The 26,190-nt window shown below is 42.3% G+C and overlaps 1 protein-coding gene across 5 annotated transcripts in view; it reads left to right on the forward strand.

Moving 5' to 3' along the window:
• SPTLC1 (serine palmitoyltransferase long chain base subunit 1) overlaps positions 1 to 26,190 on the forward strand; it is a 57,503-nt gene that overhangs the window by 25,381 nt on the left and 5,932 nt on the right. Inside the window, exons 9-16 of one of the 5 annotated variants that reach the window (XR_014787726.1) lie at positions 45 to 152; positions 1,883 to 1,978; positions 2,828 to 2,924; positions 8,050 to 8,104; positions 17,112 to 17,229; positions 18,681 to 18,754; positions 20,020 to 20,155; positions 24,632 to 24,683. Coding sequence is in view for 3 of the 5 variants with exons in the window: in XM_084834027.1 (XP_084690153.1) it covers positions 45 to 152; positions 1,883 to 1,978; positions 2,828 to 2,924; positions 8,050 to 8,104; positions 17,112 to 17,229; positions 18,681 to 18,754; positions 20,020 to 20,113 (642 nt within the window). In the remaining 2 variants the exon portion in view is untranslated. Of the gene's footprint in view, positions 1 to 44; positions 153 to 1,882; positions 1,979 to 2,827; positions 2,925 to 8,049; positions 8,105 to 17,111; positions 17,230 to 18,680; positions 18,755 to 20,019; positions 21,555 to 24,631; positions 24,727 to 26,190 lie in introns of those variants that run through there. The other 4 variants (XR_014787725.1, XM_084834027.1, XM_084834026.1 and 1 more) reach the window with 4 other exon arrangements.

Here is a 26,190-nt window from a genome sequence, read left to right on the forward strand (position 1 = left end):
TCTTATGTTGTTTTGTGTCGCTTGTAAATTGAATAAATCTGCAGGTAAAGTTAAAATACAAATACAAAGTGAGGTTATTTTTGGAAGAAAGTCTTTCTTTCGGAGTATTGGGAGAACATGGACGAGGAGTTACAGAACATTTTGGAATAAATGTAAGTGCATGGCTGTTTTGAGTGAAAATAGAATTTTGTGCCAGGAAAATGGTAGAAAAAAGCAAGGTTTGATAGATGTTTTCTTGTTTATAGCAATGGCTTTGCCAGCCATAAAAAAATATGCAAAATGTATGTATGGCAGTCTTGTCCATTACATAGTTCCTCATGCTTAATCCCTTAATCATTAGCTTTGCATAGAAATGCTAACTGTAGGCAGAATTATTACCAGAAACAAAACCATAAAGTATCTTCAGGTTATCACAGTCTTTCCTTAAATGACCTTACCTCTTGCAACTTGCCCAGCTGCATTTCTGTGAATTGCCTAGGAATCTGAATTCAGCAAGAATTTGTTTTGGACTGTGACAAAGGAATGGGAGAAAAAAATGGACATAAAAATATACCTATGCCATTCGTTTTTAACACTTCAAAGAAACCATATGTAACAATATGTTTGCATAATGTACATTTGCATATGATACAATATAAATCCTTTGGGGCATTTTACAAAATACTGGCCAGGATCCAGAAGGCTACGTGCAGTACATGGTGCGTGATCACAAGCATTTTAGCCTTCACCTTCCAGCAACTGCCGTTGACTCTTCCAAAAGCCATCCCCAAATATTGAAAGGCAGTCAGAGCAGCACCAATAGAGGTGTGACGAGCTAACACTGGAAGGGACAATTGGCAGTGTCCCTCCTCATGCAAGGGAAGTGCTTTGTGCATGGGCTTCTTGGATCCTGGATAATTTTTTTCCAGATAACTTGTTCCATCTTAATTATTCTGAGAAGCTCATGTAGCAATCTACAATACAATAACACTTGGGTCAAATGCATTAACTACATGTATTCCAGGGCTGAATTGAGAACAGTTTCGTATACATTTTACTCCTTTAGATCTTTATAGATAGAATCAAGAAATTTAAAATGAAGTATATGTCTTAACAAGACTGTTACTGACAAGAGAAATTTGTGTTGTGTTTTACTTGCATCTTGTGTCATGTAACTTACTGTGGTCACATTTTGTGTTGTTTGTAAAATTATTTCTGAGTCACCTCTTGGCTCAAAAAGAGCTTCCAAGGCAACTTAAAATTTAAAACATTGCAAACTCTAAAACAATCGCACACAACAACATTAAGAGTAGGAGAAAAACAATCTGAAAAACAGAGCGCAGGGCTGATACATTAAAAATTGCTTAAAATGCAGAACAAGAAAGTTTTAACAGCCCATGTAAAACTAAATAAAGAAGGGGCTAGTCTAACTTCCGTAGGGAGATTTCCAGCCAGCATGCCTCCAGAGAGAAAGCTCTGTCCCATGTTCCCACAGCCGAGCCCCCTAGTGGCAGCACATCAGACTTACAGAAGGGTCTCTGAAGCATGTCTTAAGCTACAGGCAGGCTCATACAAGAGGCCTCAAACGGTTTCGGGCTTTATAGGGAAAACCCAGCCCTTTGAATTGGGCCTGGAAACAAATTGGCAGCTAGTGCAGTTGATGCAAGGCTGTGTAATATGGGCAGTTAGGCACATGTCAGAAAACAATCTGGCTACCACGTTTTGCACTGGCTGCGCTTTCCGAACACTCCTCAAGCACTGCCCTGCATAGAGTACATTGCAATAATCGAATGTATCACTCGTTATATCCATTTAAAGGGTTACATGTTTCCAAAAAATGGTGAGTATGGTTACCAAACATGCAGTTTTTAAGACTAAACCATTGTCCTTTTTCATGCAATAGGTAGATGACATTGATGTTATAAGTGCAAATATGGAAAACTCTCTGGCTTCTGTTGGAGGATTTTGCTGTGGACGATCCTTCGTTATTGACCACCAGGTATGTGTAGATTCTTGAAATTCAAGGTACATTTCTTATGGAGTTAAATTCCAATAGAACGCTCTGACCAATGCAGGTATGAGGGGGAGGGGCCACACCCTACCAGTTTCGCGGCTGTTGGGGGAGATTACATGTGTCTGTAACGTGTTGTCAGCCGAGAATTGCCTCACTCGGGTACAATCCCGGGAGTATGCAGCGTCAGCATCTGTTGCTGGGGAAGGCGATGGAGCCTTCACTGAACACAGGGGAATTGGTGCTTCCCCTTTGCCATGGCTGTGCTGCCTGGGAAATACAAGGGGGAGTGGCTGACCAGGTAAGGAGATGGGGAGAAGCGGACAGGAGAAGAAAGGTGCTAGAACAGCCTTTGCCAACATGGTGTCCTCCAGCTGTGTTGAACTACAACTCCCAGCATCCCCCTGCCAGCCAGGATGGGGAAGGCTGTGCTGGAGTAAGAGAAAGCTGGCTATCTTGTTCATCTCTTGACCTGATGGCCAGAGTAATTGTGGCTATGTGACCACTGAGACAACAGGTGGAGCTTAAAAAAATTTAAGCCGCCCAACTTTGGACATTGGCAGGAATACAAGAATGCCATTGCAATTACAAGGGAGCCCAGGTTGTTTGCTCGCAGTACTGCTGAACCTCCCAAAAATGTTGGCACTTAAGATGATACATACTGCATTCCGTGGTGGGTTGGAAACTGATGCCAGTTTGGACATAGAAACAACTTTGGATTAATTCAGTTTTAGGACAGGAAAAGCTTAACATCTAACTTCACCTTGTTTAGCAGTGGATTATCCATATAAAGGGTCGCTGGAACTCCACTCAGTCAGTACTGTTTTTTCCTTCCAGAGACTGTCTGGTCAGGGGTACTGCTTTTCAGCCTCTCTGCCTCCTTTCCTAGCTGCTGCTGCCACTGAGGCCCTCCGTATCATGGAAGAAAAACCAGGTATCTTTTTTTAAAAAAACCTCAACACATTTTTAGCATAAATTGCAAGCAATGCTTTGAGAAGTCATTGAGATGTGGGAGATACAGATTCAAATCCAAATTCTGCTCTGGACTTACTAGGTGGTTTTGGTTATTCACAGTTCCCTGTAAGTTAATGGTTGGACTTGCAATTCACATTTGACATGCTTGAAACTCTCCCGGGTGTTAATGATTCTTTAAAACATCTGGAGAGGCATTCATAGTGTAGTAGTAAAGCTTGCTATCATCTGTAGACTTATTGAGGATAGTGAAATACTGAGCAGACTCCAAAGGAATCTCTCCCAAACCAGGTGACTGGGCAGAAGACTTTCATTCTATGCAAAGTGACCCACACAGGTGGGAATGGCGGGACTCTTCCAACATGTTATAGATGGGCTTCATTGCCATCAGCATGTTTTACATCTCTTTTGCTGCCATGAGTTTTCCTGTTTGAAAAAGAAAGGAGTTATAATAAATAGACTGACTGACTGTCTGTCTGTCACCAAGAATGATCATGAAGCTCAGCTCAGGGTGCTGCAGAAAAGGCTAATCCAGTAGTGGAATTTATTACCAAAGGGATTGAAAAGAGCAAGTGAGATAATGTGTTTATTCATTCAGTCGCTGCCGACTCTTTGTGACTTCATGGACCAGCCCACGCCAGAGCTTCCTGTCGGCCATCGCCACCCCCAGCTCTCCCAAGGTCGAGTCCGTCACCTCTAGAATATCATCCATCCATCTTGCCCTTGGTTGGCCCCTCTTCCTTTTGCCTTCCACTTTCCCTATCATCAGCATCTTCTCCAGGGTATCCTGTCTTCTCATGATGTGGCCAAAGTACTTCAGTTTTGCCTTTAATATCCTTCCCTCAAGTGAACAGTCTGGCTTTATTTCCTGGAGGATGGACTGGTTTGATGTTCTTGCAGTCCAAGGCACTCTCAGAATTTTCCTCCAGCACCACAGTTGAAAAAATCTATCTTCCTTCGCTCAGCCTTCCTTATGGTCCAGCTCTCGCAACCATAGGTTACTACGGGGAATACCATTGCTTTAACTATGCGGGCCTTTGTTGTCAGTGTGATGTCTCTGCTCTTAACTATTTTATCAACATTTGTCATTGTTTACTTCTTGGGAGGAGAGCATCTTCTGATTTCCTGGCTGCAGTTAGCGTCTGCAGTAATCTTTGCGCCTAGAAAGACAAAGTCTGTCACTGCCTCCATGTTTTCTCCCTCTATTTGCCAGTTATCAATCAAGCCGGTTGCCATAATCTTGTTTTTTTTTTGAGGTTTAACTGCAACCCAGCTTTTGCACTTCCTTCTTTCACCTTTGTCATAAGGTTCCTCAGCAACTCCTGACTTTCAGCCATCAAAGTGGTATCATCTGCATATCTGAGATTGTTAATACTTCTTCCAGCGATTTTAACTCCAGCCTTGGATTCATCAAGCCCAGCACGTCGCATGATGTGTTCCGCATGCAGGTTGAATAGGTAGGGTGAGAATATACAACCCTGCCGTACTCCTTTCCCAATCTTAAACCAGTCCGTCTGTTCTTACCGTTGCTACTTGGTCGTTATACAGATTCCTCAGGAGGCAGACAAGATGACTTGGTATCCCCATACCCCCAAGAACTTGCCACAATTTGTTATGATCCGCACAGTCAAAGCTTTAGAATAGTCAATAAAACAGAATAGATGTTTTTCTGAAACTTCCTGGCTTTCTCCATTATCCAGCAGATATTGGCAATTTGGTCTCTAGTTCCTCTGCCTTTTCTAAACCCAGCTTGTACATCTGGCAATTCTCGTTCCATGAATTGCTGGAGTCTACCTTGCAAGATCTTGAGCATTACCTTACTGGCATGTGAAATAAGTGCCACTGTTCGATAGTTTGAACATTCTTTAGTGTTTCTCTTTTTTGGTATGGGGATATAAGTTGATTTTTTCCAATCTGTTGGCCATTCTTGTATTTTCCAAATTTGTTAGCATATGGCATGCATCACCTTGACAGCATCATCTTGCAAGATTTTAAACAGTTCAGCTGGGATACCATCATCCCCTGCTGCCTTGTTATTAGCAATGCTTCTTAAGGCCCATTCAACCTCACACTTCAAGATGTCTGGCTCTAACTCACTGACCACACCATTAAATCTATCCCCGATGTTATTATCCTTCCTATACAGATCTTCTGTATATTCTTGCCACCTTTTCTTGATCTCTTCTGCTTCTGTTAGGTCCTTGCCATCTTTGTTTTTGATCATTCCCATTTTTGCCTGGAATTTACTTCCAGTGTTTCTAATTTTCTGGAAGAGGTCTCTTGTCCTTCCTATTCTACTATCTTCTTCCACTTCCACGCATTGCTTGTTTAAAAATAATTCCTTATCTCTTCTGGAATAATTCCTTATCTCTTCTGGCTAACCTCTGGAATTTTGCATTTAATTGTGCATATCTCCCCCTATCACTGTTGCCTTTTGCTTTCCTTCTTTTTTGGGCTACTTCCAGCATCTCAGCAGACAGCCATCTTGCCTTCTTGGTTTTCTTTTTTTGGGGGACAGTTTTTGTTACCACCTCCTGAACAGTGTTGCGAAATTCTGTCCATAGTTCTTCCGGGACCCTATCTACTAAATCTAGTCCCTTAAATCTATTCTTCACCTCCACTGCATATACATGAGGAATATTAGTGAGCTCATATCTAACTGATCTGTGGGTCTTCCCTATTCTCTTTAGTCTGATTCTAAATTGTGCAATAAGAAGTTCGTGATCTGAACTACACTCAGCTCCAGGTCTTGTTTTTACCGACTGTACAGATGTCTGCCACCTTTGGCTACAAAGGATGTAGTCAATCTGATTTCGTTGTCGACCGTCTGGTGAAGTCCATGTATAAAGTCGTCTTTTAGGTTGTTGGAAGAGAGTATGTGTTATGCACAGTGAGTTGTCTTGGCAAAATTCTATCAGCCTATGCCCCGTTTCATTTTGTTCTCCCAGACCATGCTTGCCTGTAATTCCAGGTGTCATTTGACTACCCACCTTAGCATTCCAGTCTCCTGTAATGAAAATAACATCTCTTTTTGGCGTATTGTCCAGTAGGTGCTGCAGATCCTCATAGAACTGATCTACTTCTGCTTCTTCAGCATCTGTGGTTGGGGCGTATATTTGGATCACTGTGATGTTAAATGGCTTGCCCTGAATTTGAATTGAGATCATTCTATCGTTTTTAGGATTGTATCCAAGCACTGCTTTAGCCACTTTATTATTAATTATGAAAGCTACTCCATTTCTTCTGTGGTCCTCTTGTCCACAGTAGTAGATCTGGTGGTCATCTGATGTGAAGTGGCCCATTCCAGTCCATTTCAGTTCACTGACACCCAAAATGTCTATATTTAATCTTGACATCTCCCCAGTAACCACATCCAATTTGCCCTGGCTCATAGGTCTTACATTCCAGGTTTCTATGGTGTGTTGATCTTTAGAACATCGGATTCGTCGTTCACCACCAGCACCGTCGGCCGCTGGCCACCCTTTCAGCTTTGAGCTAGCTGCGTCATCACATCTGGGGCTAGTTGAACTTATCCTCTGTTCCTCCCCAGTAGCATTTTGACCATCTTCCGACCTGGGAGTCCCATCTTCCGATGGCATACTGACATATCTCTGGTTGTGCTGATCCATTTAGTTTTCATGGCAAGGATACTGGGGTGGGTTGCCGTTACCTTCCCCAGGGATCATATTTAGTCTGACCTCTCTGCCATGACCTTCCCGTCTTGGGTGTCCCTTCACGGTTTAGCTCATGGTGTCATTGAGGTGCTCAAGCTCCAGCACCACAACAAGGTAACGATCTCCTTTGCTGGAGAAGTGAGATAATAGCATTATATAAAACTGAAGATGGCCACACCTAGAAAATTGTATACAGTATACATATTTTTAAAAAGATATTATAGATGCGGAAAAGGTGCCCAAAATGGGCAACTAAAATGATCAAGGGGAAGAGCATCTTTCCTATCAGTCCTCCAAGCATTTCCCTCTCTGTCCTTTGTAAGTGGATCAGTGTGCTGGAACAATGGCTTATGTTGCTTTCCCACAGTAAAAAAAAATGGCTCCTCTAAAGGCCCAGACTATTCCATCACTATCCTTCTTGCCTCTTTCCGCATAAGTGAAGAGAAGGGAGCCTTCTCAAAGGCCGCATTTTTTCTGCCTTTGTGGCAGTCCCTGCAGGGTTTTTGCTATTTGGAAGTTCTCCAACACTTCTTCTGGTGGAAAGAAGGGGAAGCTTTGTTTCTCAGTTGTCTGTTTCTCAGTTGTCAGATGGAGAACATTTCAGATGTGATGGCAGTGATTCCTGGGTTGTTTATGCCAGGAGTTGCGGAAACGAACGGAGTGCACAAGCCACACACTCAGTTTCCACATTTAATCAACAACCCAGCAGCGCTCCATTCCTGGGTTGTTTTGTGATGTTCAGACCCAGAAACTCTAGGTTGTTAATGGGTTAAACAACCTGGAGTTAAGACAGTAACAAACCATGGTTAGTTATTGGGTTAACTCGGGCTTGTTTAACCCATGAACAATGCAGTGTTGTCATGAAGCAACTCAGAAACAGGGACATTCCTGAGTTGTAGATTAAAAGTGGAAACAACGAGCACATGGCTGTTGTACTCCAACAGTCCCTTTAATTCCTGGGTTGAACAGTTCAGGAATTGTTGCTGTGATGTCCAAATCACCTCAGCAAAAGGTTCCACTGCAGACATGCTTCTGCAGCCACAGCTTCTGTTATTGGGTACCCACTATCTCATTCCTGATAGCCTGGGGCAGCATCTCAGGGCCCAATGTTTGTGTGTCTAAGAGCCAAGTTACAATCTTTGTATATGATATCTTAAGTAGTAGATGGGCAGATGGGTTGTAGAAGTAGCTTGGGCATACTCTAGCACAAGCCTTAAATAGTTGTTTAAGGGTGCAATCCTACGCAGTTGTAGACAGAAATAAGTCCTACAACTCCCAGCATGGCTGGCTGGGGGATGCTGGGAGCTGTAGGACTTATTTCTGTCTAAACTTGCATAGGATTGCGCCCTAAATTATCTATCTCAGTATTAGATAACGAAACTGAAACTGTTTTGTTTTTATGTTTTTGTTTAGACATTTTTCGGATTTTACAGCAAAAATGTAAGCGAATACACAAGGCTTTACAAGGGTAAGTAAATACATGTTTTATTACTTAAAGCTGAACTTTGAACAGAAGATGGCTTCTAAAGAGTTCATATTTGTTCAGACATGTAATTGTTCTTCAAAAGTAGGCTCTGTTGTAATTTGAGCCACTTTAGGAAATACAGCTTCTGCCCTTGACTGCAGTTGCAGTTATATCTTAAAGTGATAAACTTGAGAAACATTATTTTAGAGTACAGAGCAATGTCTTGAAATACAATATGGGCAAGTTACCCATAATTCATCTTTGAGTTAAAAATGCTTTTCCAAGGCATTTCAGTGGCAGAGATGGATTAAAGTGACCATAGTTCCTCCAGTAGTGCTATATTAAATTGTAGTTGAGATAAATAAATATGTCATGTGCAGGATAGCTTTTCTAGGCACTCACAGTTTTTTTCCCATAGAAGTTTATTTATTTATTATTAAATTTATTAATCGCCCATCTGGCTGGTCACCCAGCCACTCTGGGCGATGTACAACATACAACAAAACAGTTTAAAACAATAAAATTCTACAATAAAAACATTTTCTAAAATATCCTAACCCACCCCAAATGCCTGCCTGAACAACCACGTTTTTAAAGCTCGACAGAAGCTCATTAAAGAGGGGGCATGACGTTGAAGTTGAATTGTTAACAGGGAATATAGTGTTTGGATGATTCCAAAGATACAGTCCATGTTTGTAAATAAAAGTGGAGGCATAAAATGAAATTTGACAACCTGGCAGAAAGCATTACAGAGTCACTTTTTTAAAAAGATACTAATGGACAGTTATTGGCAAGACTCTTCTCTGTGGTCATCCTGAAAGATGTCCTATGCTCCACTTACAGTCATTTAACCCATGACTCCATAGAAAGACCAGTATCAAGACTTGGGTTACAGTAATCAGAACCTCTCTTGTGCAGAATTAATTTCCATGCACTTCAATAGATTTTGCATGAGAGGTTCTGCATTATGTACCCCATATCTTGATTAGGGTCTCTCCTTGCTTTAGTGTATTAAGCATTTCTTTTGGGATTGTGAGATGCCTCTTTCAGGTCTGCAGAAGAGAGCCTAGGCAACAGCATAAAATTGGTGCCTATTGAAGATGATTCCCTCATTCTTGTTTCCCCAGTCAGGCACATCTTATTTATCTGCCTACCCTTGACTTTTGCTTAAAGCCCTAGTCCCATATATTTGCTATGTTTTCTCTAGCGTGTGTGTTTATTGTGAATAGATTGTGCCGAATTCCCTATCCCTCCCTATGTTAAATACCCTTTTTAGAATATAGTTGGCATTTAGACAAAGCCAGCCTCTCTCCTCTAGCACAAGCATTAACTGACCTTTTGTCTGAAAGAGCTGTGTCTGGCTCTTGGCTTTGTTTATTGTTCCTCTCAAGCTGGATGTGTACTTGTGTCAGGTGATGGTTTATTTTAAGTAACTGACAAAAGGAACTTGGATATCAACTTGGGATTTGTATAGCAGCCTCTAGAAATAAAGAGTATATTTATGACAAAGTGCTGTTCAGGCAAAACCTGTGAATATCAAAACTTTGAATTAGCTGGAGTTCAAAGGTGATTTCTCACTTTAAAGTGCTTTTAATTGTTCCTTTTGTACCAGTTATCTTCATTTCTGAAGCATGTTAGTGTTCTGACTTAAATGTCTCAGAATTTGACATGAAGCATTAATATCTTTCTTCCTAGAATTAAGGGAGCAATCCTATGGCCCCTAGACATCATCTGAGGGGCCCATAGCATGCTGGGGATTCCCCCCTCCGAGGTTGGAGACAATGCTCCAACCTTGAAAGGGGGGAGTCAGAGGTCTGACACACACACACCACCCCCCACAGCCAGTTCAGAAGGGGGCATTTTGTTGAGCAGGTAGGGGAGGAGACTGTAGAGGCCAGGATACGAGCTATTCTGAGGCCTCTCCAGCCTCTTTCCCTCTGAAGCTCCCTGGCTAGATGGGCAAAAAAGCCCATTTAGCGAAAAATGCATGGTGGGAGGACAGGGATGCGAAATTCACCTCCGTTGTTTCTCCTGACCTGCATTGGATGATTGGAAGTCTCCAAATTTGGAGTCTTCCGGTAATCATGGACATAATTGATAGAATTGCGCCCTAAGACCTGTTTATGTACATGTTTACCTTGTAGCCTATAGGCATCAGTTGCCTTTGGTAAAATACTATTTCCCTTGTTAGTGGCTTCGAAAGCAATCCTATGGCCACTAAACACTGTCTAGAGGGCCATAGAATTTTTCAGTTTCCTGGTTCTGAATTCAGAGACAGTGCTAGGAGCCAGGAAACCATGCTGTCCTCCCCCTTGTAGGCTGCACGGAAATAACTGTGGCTGTTTCCTCGCCATGCTTGTAAAACAGAGCTCAAAAAGGGGGCGTTGAGGGGAGGTGTCCGTGGAAGTCCTCTTACGCTGCTTCCTGTGGGGTCTCCAGGCCCATTCTCCCCCCCTCTCTGAAGTCCTGGCTAGATGTGCGAAATCGTGCATCTAGCCAACAGTGCAGGGTGGGCAGAGCGCAGAGGAGGATCCCCTCCGTGCTCCACCCAACCCACATAGGATAGTCGACAGCCTACAACTTCGGAGACTGGTGTCTAACTCGATTGTGCCCTTAAGCTTTTGCATTCTTCTATTTCTAGACATTTTGTCTACTTGTGATTTAAAAGTTCCTGTTTTCTGAATAAAGTGGTAATTTAAAAACTTACCTAATGACTGTCATCGTCCAAAACAGCACTGTGTTTGGGGTTGCACCAAACTGCTCTTGATGGTGGCATATTTGTTTGTTATGAACCCCTGTGGTTCTAAGTCATTATTGAATTATTGCCCCTTAAATAGTTGCAGTTCTGGATTGTGTGTTTTTGGCAGAGGATGTGGGATTTAGATACCTACCACAATATTTAAACTACCAAGTCCCATCTTAATGTGGCTTGACAACCTGTGCAGAGTAGTTAGGTAATTTACATTGGCCCTAAATTTTCATATTAAGATGAAAGAAAACACTGATTTTTATTATGTGATGAAGACATGTTTTAAAGTGATGAGACACACAAGCCCTTTATATGCTTGTATAAAAATCTGCTTAGGGTGCATGTTTAGACAGAAAAAAGTCCTACAACTTGCAGCATTCCCCAGCCAGCTGTTCCTGTGCTGGGAGTTGTGGGACAAAGGAGTCGTAGACAAAGTAGACAGAGGCTAAGAGGTAAGTGGGCTGCAGGAAGCCCAGGGGGCTGCCCTTTACCCTTCTGAGTGGCTGTGAGCTCACCAGGTGCTTCTGAGAGCTCCAACTGAATTGGGGGGGGGGTGGCCTGAGTACTCCCAGCAGCTGAGGGGGCAGGAAGCTTCAGTCTATTTCCTGCCTCCCAGCAGAGCAGAGCAGAGCAAGCTGCTCCAGCTGGTCCAGGGACTACAGAAGAAAGCAAGCTCCCAGAGAGTGAGCGACCAGAGCAAGCGAACAGGGGAAGCAAACAGGAGTTTGGCAGGGGAAGACAAGGGGGAGGCCCCTAATATTTTTTTTCTTTTTTAACTAACTTTTTTTTTCATTTATTTGTCTTGTAACACACACTTCCACACCAGTGGGACTCTGCTTTTAACCTCTACTGAGTAGAGGAGCAGGCACAGGCTAGTCTAGAACAATCACAAAGCTAGACACAAAAAGGGAAAAGAGGCAATGGAAGGACAGGACTCTCCAGTGGTGGTGACCTGCAAGGTGTGTACAATGTTTGCTTTCTTGCTTGAGAACAACATGGCCTACACCTGCAACAAGTGCAAGTTGATCACGCTGCTGGAAGAAAAAGTAAGTGGACTGGAGCGGTGACTGTCGACCCTCTGGGGAGTAAGAGAACACGAAGAGTTCTTGGACAGAATGAGGGAACTACAGCAGCAAAGGGAAGACTAGAAGCTTGAAGAGCAACAGCAAGATGAGGCAGAAGTGGGAAATGCTGAGGAGAAGAAAAATGGAGTACAGGATACTCCTTGGAAAAGGGTGACAGGAGCAGAAGAACTAGACGCCACTCTACACCAGTGGAGCTATGGAACCGATTCCAGGTACTTGCGGATGAGACTGGAGGACAGCCTGCAGAGGAAGAATCACAGGGGAACCTACGTGAGAGTGAGCAAGAGGCTGAAGGTCAGTCAAACAGAGGCGATGAAACCCAGGCCTACAACAAGAAGAAGAGAAGAGTGGTAGTAGTGGGAGACTCCTTGCTGCATGGGATCAAGACCCAAGTATGTCGCGAAGACCCATGGACTTGCCAGGTATGTTGTCTCCCAGGAGGACGAATTAGAGACGTGACTGAAAGGTTGCCTGCACTCATAAAGCCCACTGACAGGTATCCCTTTCTTCTCATCCATGTGGGAACAAATGATACCGCCAAGCGGAGCTATGAAGAAATCACATCAGACTTTGAAGCTTTGGGAAGGAAACTCAAGAACTTTGGGGCCCAGATAGTTTTCTCATCCATCCTTCCAGTAGTTAGAAGAGGGATAGAAGGGGAAAGAAAAATAATCCGGGTGAATGACTGGCTACGAAGGTGGTGCCGACGAGAGAGATTTGGATTCTGGGACCACGGGCTATACTTCCTGGAAGATGGGCTGTTGGCAAGGGATGGGTTGCACCTCACAAAGGCTGGGAAGAATGTGTTTGGCCACAGCATGAAGACCTTCATCAGGAAGGCTTTAAACTGAATCCTACAGGGAAGGGAGATGTAAAGTTGGGGGTAACAATGGATGTAGGCTCATGCACTGCAACGGAGAGAACAGCTCTAATACCACCCAATAATAGTCTTCAGACACATGTAGGAAGAAAGCCAGACTATGAAGCACATGGTCTTCGATGTCTATATACTTATGCCCAGAGTACAGGAAACAAACAGAACGAACTTGAACTCTTAATACAAGAGGGAAATTATGACTTGATAGGTATAACTGAGACTTGGTGGGATGACTGTCATGACTGGAATACAGCAATTGAAGGATATAACTGTTCAAAAAGAACAGGAGGAACAGAAATGGAGGTGGGGTTGCACTGTATGTGAAAAATACATATCTCTGCACAGAAATACAGGAGGATGAGCTTGGTAGCCCCATGGAGAGCATCTGAATCAAAATAAATGGAGCAAAGAATAAAAGGAACCTGGTGGTCGGAGTCTACTAGTGGCCACTCAATCAAGGAAAAGACGAGGATGAAACTTTTGGAAAGCAAATTGCCAGTGTTTCAAGGAAGCATGATGTAGTAGTAATGGGGGACTTCAATTTCCCCAATATTTGTTGGGAGACAAAACATGGCCCCTCCAGGAAATTCCTGACTTGTGTGGCGGATAACTTCCTCCTACAGAAAGTAGAGGAAGGAACTAGAGGATTGGCTATCCATGACTTGATCCTAACCAACAGAGATGACTTAGTGGATAAAGTAGCAGTTACAGGAACTCTGGGGGAAAGCAACCATGTTGTACTTGAGTTCTTGGTTCTAAGGGAAGCAAAAGCCGAGTGTAGTCAAACGTGTACCCTGGATTTTAGGAAAGCTGATTTTAATAAACTCAGAACAATGATCACTAAGGTCCCATGGCAAGCGACACTAACAAGAAAAGGAGTCCAAGATGGGTGGGAGCTTTTAAAAAAGGAAATTCTCAAGGCACAATTACAAACAATTCTAACAAGAAGAAAAGGTGGAAGACAACAGAAGAAGCCAATGTGGCTTCACAAAAAGCTTAGGGATGACCTGAAAACAAAAAAGGACACATATAGGAAGTGGAAAGAAGGCCAAGTAACAAAGGAAAAGTACAGGCAGGTAGCACAGAATTGCAGGGATGGTGTCAGGAAGGCTAAAGCTGAGAACGAGCTGAGGTTAGTGAGGGATGCTAAAAGCAACAAAAAAGCTTTCTTCAGCTACGTGCACAGTAAAAGACAGAGGAAAGAAATGGTGGTTCAGCTGTTAAATAAGGATGGCAAAACGATAACAGATAGCAAAGAAAAGGTAGAGGTGCTCAGTGCCTACAGTGGCTCAGTCTTCTCCCAAAAGAGGGTCTATGACCCCCCTGGCAAAGGTGAAGTACAGGCTGAAGGGGCAGGATTGCAGCTTGAGATCAGTAGGCATATGGTCAAGGAACACCTAATAACTCTGAATGACTTCAAATCTCCAGGGCCAGATGAACTACATCCTAGAGTCATACAGGAACTGGCAGAAGAACTCTCAGAACCGCTGTCTATTCTCTTTGAGAAATCATGGAGTATGGGTGAAGTGCCAGATGACTGGAGGAGGGCTAATGTGGTCCCTATCTTCAAAAAGGGTAAAAAGGAGGAACCTGGGAACTACAGACCAGTCAGTCTGACATCAATCCCTGGGAAAATTCTGGAGCAGTTGATAAAAGCAATCCATCTGTAAGCACCTTGAAAACAATGCAGTGATTACTTGAAGCCAACATGGATTTGTCAAGAACAAGTCCTGCCAGATGAATCTGATCTCATTCTTTGATCAAGTAACCTCCCTTGTGGATCATGGGAATGCTGTAGACATAATATACCTCGACTTCAGCAAAGCTTTGGACAAAGTGCCCCATGATATCCTGATGAACAAACTAGCTCAAAGTGGGCTAGATGAAACAACGATCCGGTGGATCCACAGTTGTCTACAGAATCAGACTCAAAGAGTGCTGATCAGTGGGATCTTCTCAAACTAGGGAGAGGTAACGAGTGGGGTACCTCAGGGCTCAGTCCTGGGCCCAGTGCTCTTCAACATTTTGATGAATGAGTTGGAGGAGGAGGTTCAGGGAATGCTGATCAAATTTGCAGATGACACAAAATTGGGCAGGATAGCTAATAGTTTGGAAGACAGAAACAAAATTCAAAGTGATCTTGATAGACTGGAGCGCTGGGCAGAAAACAACAGAATGACATTTAATAGGGATAAATGCCAAGTTCAGCACCTAGGAAAAAGAAACCAAATGCACAGTTACAAGATGGGGGATACGTGGCTCAACAGCACTACAAGCGAGAAGGATCTTGTGATGGTTGTCGATCACAAGCTGAATATGAGCCAACAATGTGAAGTGGCTGCAAAAAAGGCAAAAGATCTTTTGGGCTGCATAAATAGAAGTATAGTTTCCAAATCCTGGGAAGTACTAGTTCCCCTCTACTCAGCACTAGTTAGGCCTCATCTGGATTACTGTGTCCAGTTCTGGGCATCACACTTTCAGAAGGATGCAGACAAACTGGAGGGGGTCAGAGGAGGGCAACGGAGATGATCAGGGGACTGGAAACAAAGCCCTATGAAGAGAGACTGAAAGAACTGGGCATGTTTAGCCTTAAGAAGAGAAGACTGGGGGGAGCTAGGATAGCACTGTTCAAGTACTTGAAAGGTTGTCATAGAGAGGAAGGCCAGGATCTCTTCTCGATCATCCTGGAGTGCAGGACACGGAATCATGGGCTCAAGTTACAGGAAGCCAGATTCCGGCTGAACATCAGGAAAAACTTCCTGCCTGTTAGAGCAATACGATAATGGAACCAATTCCCCAGGGAGGTAGTGGGCTCTCCCACACTAGAGGCGTTCAAGACGAGGCTGGACAGCCATCTGTCAGGGATGCTCTGACTTGGATTCCTGCATTGAGCAGGGGGTTGGACTCAATGGCCTTTTAGGTCCCTTCCAACCCTACTATTCCATGATTCTATGACCTTTTTCTGCCTAAACATGCATAGGATTGTGTTCTTAGTTAACTGTATTTCAGGCCTAGAGTTGTTTGAATGATTCTCATTATGACTAGATACTGCTTGCTTTATACAGTTATCCATTCATTGCTCCTGTGTGTATCCCTCTTGTTGATGATTTCCTATCATTAAATAGCTTTTACAATAAACTGTTGTAGCATTGCAAACTTGTTACAATATACTTTTCCAGCCATTTTAATTAATGTGTAACTGTTGGAAATTGATACTTCTCTGGAGATGATCACTGGCCTCCTCCACAGAAGTAATTTAAAGGTACTGTTAAAATCAAGTTAAGCAAAACTCGTAATACACAGCTTTAGCAGTGGTATGCAGTGTTCTTGCATCCCCTAGTTAGAACATTGTTCACTTGCCCAATCAGATGCAGTAAATCTGGGCTGGCAGAGTTTTTTGGCATCTGTTAACAGGAAAATGTATGCTTTCACTGTCCAAGGAAATGCCTTTTCTCACCCATTCTTTCTTTAGAAGTACAGTTTAGGCACCCCTTGCTTGTTACTGGGTCAGTTACCAGTGACAACTGTGGGCAAGCAGGAGCTGAAACTGCCCATAGAGTTTCAGATTTTGCCTTTCTCATATCAGATTCCATCGGCCCAGTACTGTCACCTCTGCTCCTTTTAGGAACACTAGCACATTTTTTTCATCAAAATGTTTGGCAGCTAGAGCAAGAACCCACGCAAGCTGTGAGAAGGAAGGTTGCTGCAAAAACAATGCAGAGTCATGCTAGGGGTTCTCAAGACCATTTCCAGATGTGGCCTTATACACTCCTTAGATTATTTGGACTTGGATGATGTTCTAGGAAAGTGACTGTTGGTCTAATCCAGGAAAGCTTTTCTTGCTGTAGTAGAACATGTGATGCTCTGAATTTAGGAAACTAGTTCCATTCCCCAAATTGTTTATTTTGGATATGGTGTATCTTCTAATCCAACAAGGGTTGGGAGAGAAACATTAGTCAGGCAGGGGAGATGGGAGGTTTATTTGTGCTTGTCCATGCCTAAAATGGTGAGCCTGCGTTAATGCACGTGGTTTGCTTCTGCTTTATGTGCTTTATGGCACATCATGGCTTGGTTGATGTGAATAAATGGATGGAAGAAGGTGGCGGGTCCTAGTGGATGGCGTAGTCTCCCTTGAGGTAAGGATTGGACTTGACCATGTTTTTCATCCAGACTCATAATCCTACACTACAGCAAGCAGTGCATTACATTCATTTGTATCAAAATTAATTAATTTTTACATACAGTTTTTATTTTAATTGCTGCCTGTATAGATGATTTTGATGTGCTGGCTTTTTTTAGGATTCCTGGTCTACGACTGGTGGGACAGTCGCTTTCTCCGGCATTACACCTCCAATTGGAAGAGAGCACTGGATCCCGAGAGAGTGATATGAGGCTACTGAAAGAAATTGTAGATTATGTAAGATTTGTTTTTGGAAATCTTTCAAGCTAACTATTAAAAGGAAGTAATGCGGACATTCTGTATCAGTTATGTCATCTTGAATTGCTCTGTGAGCTGAAGCTAAATGAAATTTGAAAAGTAGCAAATGGCTACAACAATCGTTTTTATAAGCCATATGAAAGACAGTCTAAAATCCTAAGTGTGAGTATACTAGAAGCTGAGCCCGACATGTTCAGAACTGTTTTATGGTACTACGTTTTCTGGAGAGTACTGCTTCAAACACAACTGCTCATCCGCAGTCTGAATTGCTCCTGTGGAAACTTAAGCTGTCGGTGGAGAAGGCTAGGTTACAAGCCTAGATCTTACCTGGCAGAGACTGGGGAAGGAATCAGATACACAATTTGAAGTATGAAGTAATACACTCACAGTAGTGTTTGTACCATGTGATCCTTCTGAACATGGAGATCAAATTTAATCCAAGTTTTGAGCCAAAGTAAATAGTGACATTCAGACATAATGCCATATCATAGTTAGGCATTATGTCTAAATGCAGCCAATGTGCTGCAGATTATTTTGCCAGTAATACAAGCCTAACATATACAGCTCATATTCCTATTATCTCTCTTCCACTAATTACCATATAAAGTTGGAGAAGAGAATTCCCTGCTTTGACTCAACTAATCAATTCAATAGGTTCTAAATGGTCAGTACTAATATACTTAACTTGAAAATTCTCAAATGACGTGGGGTGTTAATCTTCACAATACCAGACCTGTTTGAGCATTATTTCCTTCCCATCCACCCACAGATTTCTATGCATAGTGTTATCCAAATCAGCTTTGGGGTTTGTGTACTTGCTCCATACAGGTTCCATATTCTTAGCATAATGGATTTCCCATTTGAAATAAACACAGGAGCTCCCACTGCAGGCATTGTTCTAATCAGAGAGAGGCAGCATATGTGCCCAAGATGCCTCCAGATTGGCCCAAAGACTTGCTAAGAAGCATGGCTTACTTGAATAGTTTATGTTACATGTATGAGCCCCAGGCTTCTGGGTTCCCTTCTCCCCTCTCCTCCTTCTGGCACAGGTTCAAGGAGAAGATTGTAAGCCAGAATCATTAAATACAGTTTGAAGTTGGCTTGTTACAGTAAACCAACTGAATTTCAGAGGGAGGAGCTGCAAGCCAGAAGCTTGTGCATTTAATCCTGAACTATGATTTAGGATTATGTGCAAACATAGCTAAACTGTTGATTAACCTGGAGAAAGGAAGAGTGATGAGGATTGATGGAGGAGGGGTTGCAGTGTGAAAACCAGAGGTGGTGAGGATGCCTAGAGGGGGGAAAGAGTAGTGGCAGCAACTAAGACTGAAAATGCCACCGTATGTAGTAGTAGTAGTAGTAATTGTTAAATATCAATATGGCATCTTATGTTTGTAATTTGATAACTGCTTGTGTATCTATCTCCCCAGTGTATGAACAGAAGTATTGCACTAACTCAGGCTCGCTATCTGGAGAAAGAAGAGAAATATCTCCCACCACCCAGGTTAGTAGATACTCTCTTGCCTTCCTAACAAAACCAAACTGTTCAGATCCAATGTACTTCATGCATGATGGGATGTGGTGGAAAGCTTGCTGTAGCTTGTGTTGGAACCTCTGGACTGTAAAGATCACTGTTGTATTATAAGTAATGGATTGGTTTACTGCAGACTTCCCTAATTTGGTGCCCTCCCATCATCCCCAACCAGCATGGGCAATAGTCCAACACATCTGGAGGTCACCAGGTTGGGGAAGGCTGGTCTACTGAATAGGCAGACTTTCCTAAAGGGTTTACAGATTATCATTTAGGTTGCTAGTCTACCATTATATAGGGTTTGTAATTGTTATAGGATTTCCTTGAAGAGGAAAAACAGCTAAAACTATAGTGTATAAAATTTGAGTTTGGGAAAGGGGAGAAATGATTTGAAGCAGCAGAATTGGATCCATGTACATTTTGTAGCTATTGAGCCATGCAAATCACCAGTTTTAAATTTCATATTCCATACTACTGCATCAACAAAGGAAGCTGTAATATGAAGCAAGAACTTTGAAACAATCTGGGCAAAAGAAAGCAGCAAACTGTTATTGGATGGAGACCTTACTTAGGAAGTTGCCTTATTCTGAGTCATAGCACTGGTCCATCTAGCCCGATATTATTCCCGCCGACTGGCAGCGGCTCTCCAGAGTTTGACTGTCCTGTTTAATATTATTGTATTTATACTAAATTAGCGTCATGAAGGCACTCTCAGCAATGAATAATTCAATGGTTACAGTGGCAATAAACACAGCAGCTACAAACATCATAAGAAAAAGAAAGCCAGCAGCATGTGGGCCTAGGGCAAGATGGGGCGGGCCACATGCAGGCCTAGAACGTCAAATCCAGCTTGTAAACTAGCTAGATTTGACATTTTTGGCACCCCTTAGTGCTCCAGACGCTATTTTTTTTCCCAATATTTTTTTCAGGTCACCCTGCAGACTGCGGGGGAGGGCATTCTGGTGGCAAAAATGGCCCCTAGACCTCCCAAAGTTGCCCAATCCTGCTATAGCAAATACTTATCAATTTATGGGAGCAGCATTCTGCACCAATGGAAGTTTCCAAATGGTTTTCACAGACAGCCCCAAGTAGAGCATTTTAAACAGTAGTCCAATCAGTTGCATTAGTTAAATCGCATCAGCATGGCCAGGTCTGACTATATGAGTCTGTGTATTGTAAGGTGACATTTTTGCTGTGCAATAAGCAAATATTGACTGATATGTCCTTGCCCTTACCAGCATTCGAGTTGTTGTGACAGTAGAACAAACAGAACCGGAACTGGACAAAGCTGCCTTGGTCATCAGGGAAGCTGCAGAATCTGTACTGAATTGAGACTGGCATACTTGGATATTTCTTCCTCACCCACCATCATGGGTAGATACACATTTTCTACTGTCTGGTTGATTGGCTTGCACTCCAAAGGCTCAAGTGCTTCAGTTTATTATCTGATGGAACTAAAAGCTTGACTTCCACTGAGTCATTCCAGAACCAAAAAATGGAAATTTAGGAATACAAAACAAATATAGGAATACTAAACATACATTGAACGTACAGGACTCTGCTCTACTTTAAGTACCGTTGAAATTGCCATTGTTACACTGGTATCTTAGGCTGGTTTCACCTCAGTTCTTAGAGGGCCTTATTCCTTTCCCTAGTTCTCTAAATGAGTACAAACAAAATGAACTATTTTTGAGAGTTCATGTGTAATGCTAATAAGCATAAAAGAATATGAAACTTACAGAGTATTCTTAATTAACAACTCCTAATAGAATACTGTGTTAGATAAAAATTTTCCAAAAATTTTCCTATTGTCGAATGGTAAATGGTATTATAAGGTCCTGCTTTTGAATTATGTATGTAAGTAGCTTTTATTACACTGGGTATGTGGGAATTTATACACTAACTTCTTGTAGATCTGCTCATTTTTGAAATTCCCAGAAGAGGCAGTTTTCTAGCCATTTGTAAATTTTACATCAGAGTCTCATCTCACGCCAGTGCTTTCACTCCGTATTACTTGGCCTTTCCCTTGATTTGCCCATATATTTAACCTTTATACCAGTGCTATGCATACACAGGATGCTCTCTAATGTAGGCAGAGCTCCCCATTTTAGCAGATTAGGCAGCGCCATGAGCACACAGGGATTTTTGCATGGAGATGCCCTCTCCATTGAATAGAGTCAGAGAGAGTGCCTATGTGATTGGTGTGCCAACCAAAGTCCTCACAGGTGCAGAGAGAATGTCTTCATCTAGGCAAGTAGATACTAATACCATACTGTAATCTGGTAGGTGCATAAATTGATGGACAAATTAATTCCACTATGATCTTTATAGTGTACACAATTACACTATTCTTTTTCGGAAAATTTTGAACAAATTAGAAGTTTTTACATTTGGTCGCATGGGCATATATTGTCCTGTATCCAAGAAGTTCCAAAGACTCTATCCTGAAAGTACTTGCTTGAGATCTCCATTGAAGTCTGCAGGTAAGATTTGTTGATGGGTACAGATAAAATAGTCATTTATATTGCAGAAGTTACAATATGGCACCTTTTTCTTCTTCTGTTCTTCGAGAGAGTTGGCGTTTTGTAACTTGTGTAATATGAATCACCATAAGTAGTGTCAACATTTCTGGTGAAGACTGCTTCTAAGACTGTGGGTTGTTTCTACACTTTTGTGCCTTTTTGGTTGCTGCTACATGGACTCCAATGCTATATTTGAGGCATAATTTTTTTTTAAAAAAATAAAGCATATATTTGATCCAGTTTTGAGTCATACTTCATAATCTGAATATTGTTGCATAGTCATTACCTACCTTTAGCTGCATTATCTGCTATTGCATTAAGGGTGAAATAATAGGATTTAAGCTGCAATCCCATGGAAGCATCCCAGGGACCATAGGACTTTGCATGCCTTTTCTACCAGAGGCCTCATTACAGCAACAGAAGCTTCTGGTGCTGGAGCTCTATAGCTATAGAGAAAAAAGGAGTGTGTCAGGGTGGATCAAGGGAGGCCTTGGATTCACATGATCCAAAGCTGCTTTCTTCCCCGGCACACTCCCAAAACAGGAAGGACCCCCCCCACACACACACACACACACAGTGGGCACTGGCTGTAGTGGTTCCTCCGGTATGGACTCCTCACTTGATCAGTCATGGATGCAGTGTAGTGAAATCAACTTAAAGTGCTTCGTATTAACTTGAGATGGGCATCAGGCTTGTCTTCCAGTAGTCTGGGGTATGTAATCTGACCGCTGCCCTTCACATTACACTGCCTTTCTACGTAGCAATGAATATAAGATTGCAGTATTAAAGCCACTTATCCAGAAACTCATCAACTTCAGTACGATTTTTTCAAAATGTGGTTTTGGGACTGTGGTCAAATATGCCAAACAGTCCAATATAATTTAATCAGTTGCTTTAGGTTGTAGTGAAGGCTCCCCTTCTATGAAGCCTTCCCTTTGAGGCTTCCCATTTCTTCTCATGGCATTTTAGAGACAGTGGAAAACCCATTCTTACAAACCACACTTGAGTGTGGAAGAAGAATATGGCGCCTTCCATATCCCCACTCGCACCAACACTAGATCATCCACTTTTCTATGTTGCCTTAAAATGCCAGCATTTCAAAGGGTGGGAATCTGTTGGGCTATACATGAAATGAGATGTATACATAAAAGGTTTCCTGATACCAAGAACTCAAGGAGAAGCTGCAGAATGTGCAAGTAACCCGGTTGTGAATTCATCAGATTATACATTTGCTACCAATGTTCTCACAGAATTTGCATCACTTTGCTTTCTGATGCCCTAGAACAGACTTCCCAAACCTTGTGCCCTCCAAATGGGGATAATTGGAGCTGTAATATCTGGAGCGTACCAGGTTGGGGAAGGCTGCTATTGACATTTGCAGTAGGGAAAAGAGAGAGAAATGATGGGGGGGGGGGCAGCCATACATACTCCTCCCCCAAACACCCCAGCAGCTGCCCTGCTGGGCTGAGAATGATGTATTTTCAGCAAGTCTGCCTTGCTATGAAGAAGGTGGCTTCCCCTCATAGATACACCTGGCAATAGAGGCCCAGCTGATATCAATGTCTGTCTTCAGGCAGGTCTTTCTCCTGGAAGTACAGACTGTCTTGCTGTCCTGGTAGCGTCCCCTGAGAAGACATGCATTTTAATGTACTATCTTTTTCTTAAAAATCCATTTTCTTTCACTTCTTTTTGAATCCCAAAGTGGACAGCTAAAAGGACATCCTGGAACAAACACACACACACACACACACACACACACACACAAGCTAAGAGGAGGGTGAGTGCATTACCCTCTCCAGAAGGAAAAGCCAAGAAGCAGAACAAAACCATGTTTGCACCCTAACTACATTCTCCATGCAGAACAAGAAAAACACGTTTCTGTGTTGTTAATCCTTGAGAAGGGCAGCATCTCTGCAGTCCATATTTAGAGAAATACGAAAGCACTATTTTGACCAAAAGAAGGTGGCAGTCCAGCACAACACCTAGTTACAAAATACCTGATTGCTGCAGCACAAAAAAACCCTCCTTATTCTAATATAGGATTGGCCGTAACTAGCATAATTTTAACCAGATCCCTTCTCCCTGGTAGAAGGAATATTAAATATCCGGCCCTTTATCATATGGTGTAATGGGGCATAAAGAGACAGAGAAGAAGGCCTTGGGATGAGTAGGACCAGCCTGAAGCATTCCTCAACCTAGTAGAATTTGGGATGTGTCATCCCTTTCTGCAGCCTATTCTTGCAACTCTGGAATTTTGATGATTATGTTTCCACTTTTTGCTTTTCTGTACGCACCATAATTGCAGCCCTCACCTTCAAATCGTAATTTGACATTCTGTGAAGAATGTCAAACCTCTTTTAATGTTTTAACCTCTTTCATTCTGGGCACCTGGGCTAACATATTTTGGTGCTGAAACCAAGGATTGAACCAGGGACCTTTAACTATTAGCCCAAAACAACCCAAAGAGGGGGCAGTATGATTTATGGGTCAGGCATAATTTGGCATAAGGACCCCAGTCTTGTAATTGGAACATGGGATCCATGTATGTAATTCATTTCCAATATTAGAAGGAATGATCTGTCAATCACAAAACATTGAAACAGCTTTTCTGGAAGCTACTCTCCTAGGAAGATTTTCTTAGGATATAATAATGCTCTGGGCTGCCTCCGATATGTGTTTGGACAAATGTATGATTATAACTGTTTATTACTTTGTGACTGCATGAAATCAGATTTTTCATGTATGTTCTATTTCCTAATCCAATAGACTCAAGGAAAAGTTCACCTTTCTTTTTTTAAAATGTTTTTAAAGCTTAGATCTCTGCATTTGATTCTTAATCCCACTTGACCAAAGAAAATGATAGATTTGTAGTGTGGTGATAGCGTGTGGTATGGATTTCTGTTTAGATAAATGTTGGATGAGGATAATCAGAACACTTCTAGTGTTGTGATAGCATGATTGTGTGCAGCGCTGTCAAAAAAAGATTCACCCTAAGCACTTTACATAAGGCTGACCAGCTGAAGGAGAGATGGTTTGAAAGTACCTTCCTTGCCTTGGAAGCAGGAAGGTACTTGTGTACATGCGTACATGTTATCCTGCAATATGCTCAGGTGTAAAGGACCAAGTTTTGTAACGTTTCCAGTGCATTGGCAAAATGGCAGCTGTGTTGGGCACATACTAGCCAGTTCCTGTGGGATCACCAATATGCCCAATTTCCAGAATGGTTTTGCAACTGCTTTTTAAATGTTTCTGAATTGGGGGGGGAGGGGTGTGATGAGGGGTGTGTGTGTAAATTCATATATGCTATTAAAAATTGTTCTTTTTAAAGGACAGTTTGAAGCACAAGGGGAAGAGCAAGATAGAGGTGATCTAGCATTAAGGTAAACTGTGAATTTGGGTTCCCACTGTGACTGAATAACCCGCTCTTAAGGATGCTGTGTGTCCTCAACCTGTGTTGCTTTGTCACAAGGAATGTTAAGAATCACTTTTCCCCCAGCTTCTGATTAGAAGTATTCGTAAAGTGCTGCCATTGTAAGATATTCCAGAGTAAATAAGGCCACACACTCACTAGTACTTGCTTTAATTGTTTTCTAGCAGTAGCTAGACTAGACAGCAAATGTTTGAAACAGCAGTGCTTTACTGAAACTGGCTGGTGCCAAAACAGTCCTTAGGCAAGTAAATTGGATTATCTGCCAGTATACAGTTACTGCTGTTTCCTTACCACCTCAAAGACTGAAAAAAAATTAAATCAACAGAAACATTTGGAAAATAACGTGTGCTCTTTAAAGGCGGAATCTGTAATTCTCAGTTGATGCTTATATGGAGGTTAAGAGCTGTAATACACAATGAAAATTGTGTACTAGAAGCAGAGGTTTGCCAAAAAAGCTTTGATTCTCTCTCCCACCTCCCTCCCCACCCACCCTCGCTTTTGCACTTTTGAAATGTGATCCTGGTCACTGCAAAGAATGGTGGATTGTCTTCGTTTCTTCTTTTTTTGTCACTCCATCTGGTCTTTATTACTTCAAAAAGGGTTGTGGGGTGTTGTCATTTGCCGATATCTGAAGCTGCTACTGCAAACCAAGCTTGCATCCTGTGATGATTCAGAAAATGTACAGAAGCTGTAAATGCTACTCCAGCAAATGAAATATTTAAGGTTAACTCCAAGCATTTAACAATTTCAGTGCTCCAATAAAAGGAAATGTCTCTCAAGTGTGTGTGTGTGTGTGTGTGTGTGTGTGTTGTTTTGTTTTGTTTTGTTTTGTTTTGTTTTGTTTTGTTTGCACATAGTATGAAGAGAGTAGACTGGGCCTATATTTAAAAATGACTTGTTCAAAGATTTTCTTCTAGACATAGAACCATTCAAAGCATGCACTATAAAAAACATAACCCTTGATAAATCAAAATATCCATTCTGAGTACAGCATCCTTAGCCAGCTTTTATCACATCTTATTTTCTGTACCTGGTGTAGTGGCAAATTTTGAAGTGCAGGCACTCATCATGACAGCCCTCATAGCCACAGCCCTGGAGGATCCAAACATGCAGCTAGCTGCGTTGATCCATATCAATGAACTACTTCTAGCATCTTTCATCTCTACTAGGAGCAAGTCTTTATAAAGCTAGTGAGGCTTAATTGCCCATTCGAGACCAAGCCACCCCCAAAATACTTTGCATTACAACAGGCATAGCTTGCAACAATATCTTGCTGCTGGGAAAATCCATTCCCTCCCCCAGCTACTGTGATGATTGCACCAAAGGGAGCAGAGAAGCCTGAGGGGGATGGCAGTTGATATCATCCCTGCTAATCAAAAAGTCCCAGTGCTTTGACACTGTGAGCCCCAGTTCCACTACACCACTGTATCTGATGCTGCAAGACCTGGAATGCAGAA

The sequence above is a fragment of the Heloderma suspectum genome, chromosome 2 (genome assembly GCF_057233095.1).
Source record: "Heloderma suspectum isolate Gila_16-S chromosome 2, 16-S_ref, whole genome shotgun sequence".
Taxonomy (NCBI): domain Eukaryota; kingdom Metazoa; phylum Chordata; class Lepidosauria; order Squamata; family Helodermatidae; genus Heloderma; species Heloderma suspectum.